This window comes from Anoplopoma fimbria, chromosome 2, assembly GCF_027596085.1.
Source record: "Anoplopoma fimbria isolate UVic2021 breed Golden Eagle Sablefish chromosome 2, Afim_UVic_2022, whole genome shotgun sequence".
In the NCBI taxonomy this organism is placed as follows: domain Eukaryota; kingdom Metazoa; phylum Chordata; class Actinopteri; order Perciformes; family Anoplopomatidae; genus Anoplopoma; species Anoplopoma fimbria.
In genome coordinates this window covers 1,008,002-1,018,101 of record NC_072450.1, presented here as the reverse complement: position 1 = coordinate 1,018,101, position 10,100 = coordinate 1,008,002, and the positions used below count along the sequence as shown (strand labels likewise).

General features: G+C 42.6%; 1 protein-coding gene across 1 annotated transcript in view; it reads right to left on the bottom strand.

Annotated features, from left to right (window-relative positions):
- Window positions 1-4,243: 4,243 nt before the first annotated feature.
- Window positions 4,244-10,100, bottom strand: part of LOC129101344 (nuclear receptor ROR-alpha A-like) — an 18,882-nt gene continuing 13,025 nt past the window's right edge. Inside the window, exons 6-11 of the mRNA XM_054611126.1 lie at window positions 7,585-7,706; window positions 7,314-7,446; window positions 6,765-6,872; window positions 5,996-6,106; window positions 5,803-5,915; window positions 4,244-4,550 (exon numbers count right to left, since the gene is read on the bottom strand). Of these exons, the coding sequence (XP_054467101.1) occupies window positions 4,383-4,550; window positions 5,803-5,915; window positions 5,996-6,106; window positions 6,765-6,872; window positions 7,314-7,446; window positions 7,585-7,706 (755 nt within the window). The 3' untranslated portion in view covers window positions 4,244-4,382. The remainder of the gene's footprint in view (window positions 4,551-5,802; window positions 5,916-5,995; window positions 6,107-6,764; window positions 6,873-7,313; window positions 7,447-7,584; window positions 7,707-10,100) is intronic.

Sequence of the window (10,100 nt, the reverse complement as noted above, 5' to 3'; positions counted from 1 at the left end):
CCAGAAGGCGGCCAGGTAGACTGGTGAGATGAACCAACATGCTAGCTACTGTTAGCTTAACTTTGTTAGCATGTTGCTGAGTCTTTGTCCCATTTTAATTAATTCACATGACAGCATGCAGTCAGGAAGGAAAGCTGAATTTAACACAGTGGTTCAAGCAACACTGCAAAACAATATCCAATAAGTACGTTTTGGCAACGTCCAACTTCCACCAAAATAAGTCTCCGGCTAATGGGTCAGTCCAGCTAACGTGAACAGATTTTAGTTTAAAAAACATAAAAATACATTATTCCCGGATGCAAAATACTGGCGGAAACCCTGCCAATGTTGTCACCTGACATCAGTGTACAAGGTAGTTTTTGGTACAACTTTAGAAAACAGTGTTGTTAATGAAAACATAATTTTCCTTTGAATGCATTACCCTGTGGAGAAACATACAATGGGGCATAGCTGGTAAAATCACAACCCCGCTAACAAAACATAATTTAGCATATCACGCATGTTAAAAACACAAATTGCTCTCTGTGTAACTAAACTAAACCTAAAGGAGAGCAGTGCATATCAAACCAGATACATTAAGATGCATATCAATCAACAGATAGAAAGTTTGATGCTCATTAAGCAGTTATAGCAGTATTTCCCTGTGGCCTGTACACACTTATCAATTAAGTTACTTAACAAACGAGGGCCGAACCAATAAGGAGGCGTGGAGGGAGAAAAGCGTGTCATCAGCGTACGTGTTCATGTTACGGGTCGAGACAAAATGTTAAGCCAATGACACGCAAAGATTCAAAAGAAAATCTTGCATTGACATGCCGTATTTTCAAACTGTACACAACAAACAAAGGTAGAAATACATTTAAATTATTGCTTTACATTCAGTTATGGCTAAAGTTCATTACAGAGATTTTATTGGAGCTGAAACCTGGAGGCCGATGTTGTGGTGAGGCGGAAATGATGGGAAAGAAATGTCACTCCTCACAGCAGTGTGTAGTCCAAACTTTGAATATTTACCTTAGATAACAAACTTTGCACACACACACACACACACACACACACACACACACACACACACACACACACACACACACACACACACACACACACACACACACACACATAGGTAGGCAGTAGACTCACTCTAGTGCAACACAGTAATATTTCCACTACTTCTCTGTACTTGACTCTGCATAGTTTCTTTTTTTCAGTAAGCAGTGTCTATATTGCTCTTAATACTGTGGTATTTTTGCAATATTGCTTTCATGAAGCTGGTTGAATCCAAAATAAATCAGTAAAATGTAAACACGGCTACCCAAAGAGTTAGAATTCTTCAAGCAATAAGTCTAATTTCAACAACTTTTAATTTGGCACTGAAACAAGTTTGTGTAGCTTGTTTGATGAAAACTGCAGAAAATACTGAGCATATATTTATATATCTCAATGCTGTCAGCAGATGTTTTTTTCAGTTCATACATCTGCGTTCGTTCTCTTTAACGTGATATCTCAGGAACACCTGGAAACCTAGACCTGTACTCAAGGATGAACTGAATTTGGTGTCAAAGGTCAAGTTCACTTCCTCAAAACATGTTTTTGGCCAAAAACTGAAGGAGCTAATTATGACAATTATCTGTGAGCTGTTTTTAAAGATAAACATCTTGTTGGTTTGACTTTGCACATGACCGGTTTGCAATAAGAAAAATACAGGTTGAATACCAGATGCATACTTTAACAGTCATATCATCTCCTCCTCATCATTGTTTCAAGTTGTACCAGCAGGTTCATCAACATTGATTACACTCAAAACGTTTTTTACCCTGTCAGCCAACAAAATGAAACTCTCCGTTTGAGTTCAGTTTTTTTCTTAACCATGTTTACTTGGTAAACTGGATTCAGATCTGCTTGAATGCCATCAAACACCAGGTGGAACTGCTGCAGACGAACTGATAAAGAAAAAGGATCAGCTGCACTTTCCTGTGAGGCCTCCAGAGGGTGCTACATGCTAACTGCTACATTGGAGTGAATGAGCTGCTCTGCTCTGATGCTGCTGTCTGCAGGTTCCAATCAGTGTGTCTCTGAACACACAGCTCTAAATACTACAGTACCCATGAGCCTCAGCGGTCTCTGCTGTGGAGAAGACTCCTCACAGAGCCATTTAATCAGTATTCAATCATATTGAGTCATTTCTGCATGTTTTATCAAACAGTAAATGTCACGTTCAGGTACATATCAGGTGTGTCTGTCTCCTTTTATCCGTCAGTTGTGGGTTTTTTGCTTATTGACTTATTATTTTTTGCCCATGAGGATCAGAAGTTGTTTAGGATTAGTTCATCTTTGCTCCAGTGGTCAATAACAAGAAAATCAAATGAATATTATCAACAAATAATTAAATAACCACAAACATGGGGTCCATTTCTAAACCAGGTGAGATCATAGTGAATCCTTTATATTTCTGCTAATTAATAATCAAGTAAAAACTGCCTGAGAAGAGAAGTAAATATGTCGTTTAGTGTTTAGTTTAATTATTCACGATCTTAATTAACCTGAGTGGTGCATCAAGAGACACGTAGAGAAAACAGAGACATCCTGGACAATAAATGTTACCGTCCACACGTTTTTAAAAGAAGTTGTCAGGTGGCATTGTTTCTTTTCTTGAGATGTCCGCTGTGAGCTAGATTAGCATGGAGCCCACACTGTCACTAACTGCACTCCCTGAAAACATATTGTCTCATTTTTGAAAAACAAACAAATGATTTCATAGAGCAGCAGAAAGAAGAGTCTACAATATGTGTTTGAAGGATACATCAGGATGGAACCAGGTTGAAAAGATGAAGATAGAAGCTCAAATTTAAAAGAGTAGCCTAGCATAGAAGTGCTAACGCTAGGTAATGCTGTGCTAATGTTCTCTGCAAAAAAGCTCCACTAACGTTTTAGAAGCGTTATCTTTATACCCGGTAACGAGTATCACTGTCACACAACGTTTAACCACGACGAGCTCCAAACCCTCCCAACCAGCCTGAACCAGTGGTGAGCGTCTACGCTGATGATACGTCTACGCTGATGATACGTCTACGCTGATGATACGTCTACGCTGATGATACGTCTACGCTGGGACTGGACAGTCTGCTCTCACATTTAACAAAGGGTTAATTGAGCGATCGGACAGAAACAACTAAAGACGTCCCTGTTTCGTTAAAGATTCATTGGAAATCAGTGCAACAAGAAGGTGCATAATGCGGCATAAATCAAAATGCCAGTTCACATTTGTGTACACATTGAATTTAATATTTACGAATCTGAACTCTGAAGGAGGCAGACAATTAAACTACCAAAATAAAAGGACAAAATATCCGCCTAAAAATACATCTAGTGATGGACTCCCCCAACCCTTTCTGGTTCCTGTTTGTATTTGGGAACATTCAAACGTTTCTCTCTAGTTTTAGTTTTCTTTTTTAATCTTCCTGCCCAGGGACCACCGATGGAAATGAGCTTTGTAGCGAACACCTTCATGTGTTGTGTTTTAATGTTTTGCATTGCAAAGTTAAACTAATGAACTAAACTAAGTGCTGTAGCTCCAGTCTTCTGGATGTCCTCTGACCTGGAGGTCTAAAGAATCTTCACAGACTGTTGGACATATTTTTAACCCCCTTCTTTGATGCAGTGGCTCTATCCAGCCTCACAAACACTAGCAACACCCACAAAACCCCCAAAGAGAACTGAAAGTTTCCAAATAAAGCAAATCTGTTAAACTGAATTTTGTAAGATGTGTCTTAAAATGTGTCTAAAAATGTGAGTAACATGATTCAGTATGAATGAAAAAGTGCAGCCATAAAGGAGATGATACTGATGATACATCCATTCATAACCAATATCACACACTGAGTCATCTGAACCTTTGAGACTGAGGAGAGCTGGAGAGTTAATGGAAGCTATTTTATTAGCTCCAGTTTTATAAAACCTGCTCTGCTATCAGTAGAAACTGCTTCTGGTTAGAGAAGATAAGCCACCAACATATAAATGTGTTTTCTGTGATGTCGAGACATTAAAAGACAAACAGAAGCAGGTTTCAGTTTGACGACTGAAGATGTCTTTAAATGTCGGAGGTGAATCCAGATCCAAGATGTGTGTTAATGCAGGAGAAGGGAGAGCATCTGATCCCTCACAGTGTCCAAACCCAGAGCCACGAGAGGAGGAGGAGGAGGAGGAGGAGGAGGAGGAGGGAGGAGGAGGAGGAGGAGGTGGAGAAAGATACAAATGAGGAGTTCAAATCTCCCGGTTCTTGTGGTCTCTGAAAAGTGCAGCGTCCCGACCTCCATGGCCGTTTTAAACTGGACCTGGTCTGTCCTAATCCTTCAGCTGGGCTCCGTGGAGCTCCTGGTCCAGGTCTAGTCGTCGCCCTGCAGAGTCAGGAGCTCCAGGTCGGCTCCGAACAGCTCCTTGTAGAGAGGAGGGAAGTGCGTCCTCACCGTGTCGGGGTAAACCGCTCTGAACGCCGACAGCTTCTCCGTGTGTCGACTGCACAGTGAACGCAACGCAGACACCTTACATCTGAGCTGAGGGGAGGGAAGGAGGGGAGGAGACCAGGAGGGGAGGGAGAGGAGAGAGGAGAGGACGGGGGAGGAGACCAGGGGGGAGGAGGGGAGGGAGAGAGGGGAGGAGACCAGGGGAGGAGAGGGGAGGGGAGGGAGGGGAGGAGAGAGGAGAGGAGACCAGGGGAGACAGGGAGGAGACCAGGGGGGACGGGGGGGGGAGGAGGAGACGGGAGAGGAGACCAGGGGGGAGGAGACCAGGGGAGGAGACAAGGGGAGGGGAGGAGAGGAGGGGAGGAGGGGGAGGGGAGGAGAGGAGGGAGGAGACAAGGGGGGAGGAGGGGGAGGAGACCAGGGGAGGGGGAGAGGAGACCAAGGGGGGGAGGAGGGGAGGAGAGGGGGGGGAGGAGGGGAGGAGACAAGGGGAGGAGAGGAGGGAGAGGAGGGGGGAGGGGAGGAGGGAGGGAGGAGGGGAGGAGACCAGGGGAGGAGAGGAGGAGACCAGGGGAGGGAGGAGAGGGAGGGAGACAAGAGGGGAGGAGAGGGGAGGGGAGGGAGAGGAGGAGACCAGGGGAGGAGAGGAGGAGACCAGGGGAGGAGGGGAGGACGGGAGAGGAGACCAGGGGAGGAGAGGAGGAGACCAGGGTAGAGGAGAGGGATGGGGGAGGGGAGGAAGGGAGTGGAGGGGACAGAGGGGAAGAGAGGAAATGAGAGAGGAGACAAGGATAAGATGGGAAACAATGTGAGGAAACAAGGGAGAGGAGAAAAGGGGAGAAAAGTAACACACATCAGTGAGGTTATTAATATAATATGTTATATATATGTGAACTGTATTATTTATTCCCTTTAGATTAACATCAATGTTTCTAATTCTAGATGTTGTAGTTCAGTGTTTCACCACATGAGGGCGTCTTAAGACCATTTCAAACTGCACTGAACAGAAACTGTTTGAGCAGATTCAAACTGTTGATATTATTGGAGTATAGCCATTAAATCTTTATGGTCTGTTTGACTCTAAATGGAGCATCATTTACTAAATGAACATCATGCTGTATTGAAGAAGACTTGAAACTAGAGATTGAGACCATAAACTCATGTTTACAATGTTTACTGAGGGAATAAATCAAGAGAGAAGTAGAGTCATTTTCTCATAGACTTCTATACAACCAGTTTCAGGTTGAGATGAGGTTCTGGTTCCTGTACTGTGTGTGTGTGTGTGTGTGTGTGTGTGTGTGTGTGTGTGTGTGTGTGTGTGTGTGTGTGTGTGTGTGGTTACCTTGTTTAGCGCTCCGTCTTCTCTCTGGTTCTTCTGTAGAACGTGTTGCAGAGCCAGCTGAGTCTTCTGCTGAAGCTTCTCCACCTGCAGCTTCTCCTGCAGCCACGACCGGTCTGCAGCGAAAACACAACGACTGTTTCAGCGGCTGAACTTTAACCTGCAGAGCGATGATGAAGGAAGGAAAGACACTCACCTGCAGACAGAAGAATGAACGCTGAGAACAGAGCGAGCTCGTCCTCCGACAGATGCAGCGAACACATTCCTTTAGCGAAGTCAAACACCGACGAGATCAAGTCATCACAACCTGGAAACACACGCGATGATAATGATGGTTCAATACTTCAGTGACGTTCAGTTTCATCCAACAACTATTGAGGAAATGAAACAGCTGAGGACCACAATGCAACGTGTTCTAAACAAATGTAGTCAGTAAGTTAGCCGTCGAGCTAACATTAGCATTACAGAAAAAAGGAATTTCGTCAATGCTTGTGCAAAGGACGAGTGAATACACATTAATTGAATAATTTGCACGCAAATATATTTTTTGAACTGATGTGGAAATCTGTGTGGAAGGGTTGATAAACTGTGAGCGAAGAGAATATGGAACTTATGAACAGGGTGGGGGGGAAATAGTGAAATTGGAATATTTCTAGTATGTTCCCTATTTCTACGTTTGTCATTCAGGTGTTATGACATTTAAATGTTGCATTGTATCACTTAAGAACTGCTAAAAGTATACATTGTAGAAATATATTCTGAATGTGTTCATATTCAGAGGCCCAACTTCAAAACGTCCCCCTAAACCATGTAATCCATTATTGATCCATTCACTTGGTTTAATGCTAAAATGTCTTTCCACCATGTGACCAGCAGGGGGCTCCACTACACACTGAGCATATTGTTGTATTGAGTCTCGGACCAGGAGGAGACGTGGTTCAGCATCGTGAAGGAGAAGAACTCACCCAGAGCTCTGAAGACTTCCGGTCCTGCAAACTTGCCGTCGAAGTAGACGGTGTTGTTCTGAGAATCAAACAGCCGACACATCCGGACCAGCACGACCTCCAGAGAGCCTGCAGGGAAAACATGGACGCTGATGATTAATGAGAAAACCATCCATCCACTATCTGATTGATAACGTTGTTAGTAACTAAAGCAAAACTTCCACAACTAAGAACAAAGAGGAATGAAAACCTGCTTCTGTAAAAGGAACAAAGTCAGAAGAAAACAGGTAACAAATGAACCTCAGGAAACATTTCTGTGCATCAATATGAGGTTTGCTTAAATACTAGGCCATATTCATATCTCTTCTTATTGTCAATAAATCCCATAAAAAGATCAAAACCAACAATGTGTTAGTCCGTATCTCAATATTTTCTGACTTCCTGTCTGCGGCTCTCAGCTCCATGCTCATTGGTTCCTCCTGACAACGTTAATATTTTCAGCAGCAGATGAATCTATATTTGGTACTCTAGTCAATAAGAACCATGAAGCAGCACTCTGGTCTCTCTCACCAGCTTTCAGCAGCACGATCTGGTCGTTCTGACAGAGGTCCATGAAGCCGTCGATGCGTTTGGCGAACTCCACCACGTACTGGATGGCCTCGGTGATCTTCACGGCACAGAGCTGCCACATCACCTCCCGCGGCTGCAGAGAGGGAAGATATATTAAAGATAGACAGTTGGTCGGTTTAAAATGAACAGTTAACAAACACAGAAGGTACATGCACAGGTAGTGTTCAAACAGAGCCACAAATCCCCACACAGATGGAGTCAGTGAACACACCTTGCTCTGGTAGCTCTCCACCTCGTCCTGCAGGAAGTTCTGCCAGCTCATCTGCTGCAGCTCCTCCTTCAGGTACTGACACGTCTCCAGGTGAGACTTTGAGATGATCTGAACCACGTGATCTGCAACCGACAAAGTATAACATGTAGCCCCGGATGTCTGCAGAAACAGCTAATGTCATCTGTAACGGCTTCTCTAAACCAGTTGATTGTCGGCAGGAAATGGATTCATGAATTGTTCTTACTGGTACTCTTCTACTTCAGCATGTGACAGGTCTGCACTGTGACTTCCTGCTTCCAGGAAATAGCCACATCCTCACACTCTGAGGCTTTCTACTCTGTTTTTGAACAATGGCAAACTAAGTGCCAGTGATTGAACCGTTACAAACACACAAAAGAGTAAAGCAATGTCACCTGGTAAAGAAATGAGCCCATTTTTGGTGGATTATTATTAACGCTACTGTTTTCCTCGTCATCCTTAGGAAGAAAGATTTAATTAAATCTGGACAGTCAGAAACATCTGATATGGAGCGCCATTTTTAAATATCCTTATCAACATTAAGGTGAACATTACGTTTAAATATGACGCCATACAGAAATATGAATCCCAACAGATCTGTAATGACATTCAGGCAACATGCAGCAACATTTAAAAAAAGATTTTCATTATATAGAAGAAAACATCTGAGTTCAAATCATGAACAACCTTCAACCGATCTTCTTCTTCAGCAAAAAAACATTCAATTCTGCGGAGAAAGCATCGAGTCTCAGCCAATCAGAAGCAGAGGAGGAGGGGGGTCTTTACCTTAAAAAAATCCACCAAACTACCTAAAATAACCAAAGAAGTGTGGCACAGAATACGCCAAATCTTTATTCTGTATGAAACTGTGTCAACAAAGTGTTTGCGATCGCAGCTCAGATAAAAAAAAAAACCAAAAAAGGAACATGCAGCGAATCTCCAGCATCTCTGTGAGGACGAACGAATGGAAACGGAATAAATCACAGCAGAGATGAAAACGAGGTACACAAATACAGAGAAAGTCAGCTCGTTTCTTTTGTAAAAGAAAGACAAAAAAAACAGTGAATAAAAGAGAAACCTCCGGAGAGAATAAAGAGATGATTTCCCCGTCGAGTTCTCCGCCACGTCCCACATGGTCCTAATTAACAGACGGCTAATTACCACACAGAGGTTTTAATGAGCTCTGAAGATGAGCTTCTAACCTCCTGCTATTTTAAACTCCGTTCGCCCCACAGATCTCTCTCTCGCTCTCTTTTGTCTCACTAACTCTTCTTTGTGGCCTCTTATTCTCCGTCTCTCATTTATTCTTCTTTTCTTTCAAGATGTTTCCTCATCTTCTCTCTGTTTGTTTGTTTCCCTCCAGCTCTCTACAACATTCTGCCGTCTGATGAGTTTCTCTTTTTGTTTCTTTCTCACAGCACCACACATGCTGCAAACATTAGATTCAGATGTTCTATCTGTTACTGAAGAAAGCTCACATTGGGGATCAGACCATCGGACATACGACTCGTTCTGCAGGACTGTCAGATATATAATATTTTCGGCCAAAAGACTTTTACCTTTTGGTATTCTGGTAATTTAGTGCTGAATTTACTCAAAGTTTGGAAATTTGGAGACACAGATCTAAAGCAAACAAACAAAAAAGGGTAAAAAAGTGAACCCAAAAATGCAACATTGCACCTTTTGTTAGACCTCCCTTCCAGGTTATTAAACTTCTTTAATTTGTAGATCAGCTAATTTGGTAAATAAGTAATTAATGTAGCAGAATTTGATTTAGACTCTTCTTTCCTCTTTTAATATACGTCTTAAACATGAGGGACGGGTTCATTACGGGTGCATTTAAAACACACGGTTCAGATCGCATCAACACTAAAGAATGATGTTATGGTAATTTATATTATAATTTATATTTTATTTATAGTGTTTTTTCTTAATAAAAACACACAATTTAAATGACATCAACTCATTATTAGTTTTAATGATGTGTTATAATCTTAGAGCTCGTGTTAGGAAGTTAAACATCATAACTCATCTTTAATATCTATTTTATATTAATGTGAAAACATCTTCAAACTACTGGATTTATTCTAGTTCATCACCAACACTACATTTTACAGATTACATGTGAACACATCATGATAACGTTATAATTTACCTTCAGACAATATTCATTTCCCTGAACAGAGCCTGAACGCATCATAATGTAACTGAATGGAACCTCCGTTCATTGACCGTTAGCGGTGCTGCTAACGTTACTAGCTCTCCTCCTGTTAGCCGTTAGCGGTGCTGCTAACGTTACTAGCTCTCCTCCTGTTAGCCGTTAGCGGTGCTGCTAACGTTACTAGCTCTCCTCCTGTTAGTCGTTAGCGGTGCTGCTAACGTTACTAGCTCTCCTCCTGTTAGCTGTTAGCGGTGCTGCTAACGTTACTAGCTCTCCTCCTGTTAGCCGTTAGCGGTGCTGCTAACGTTACTAGCTCTCCTCCTGTTAGCGGTGCTGC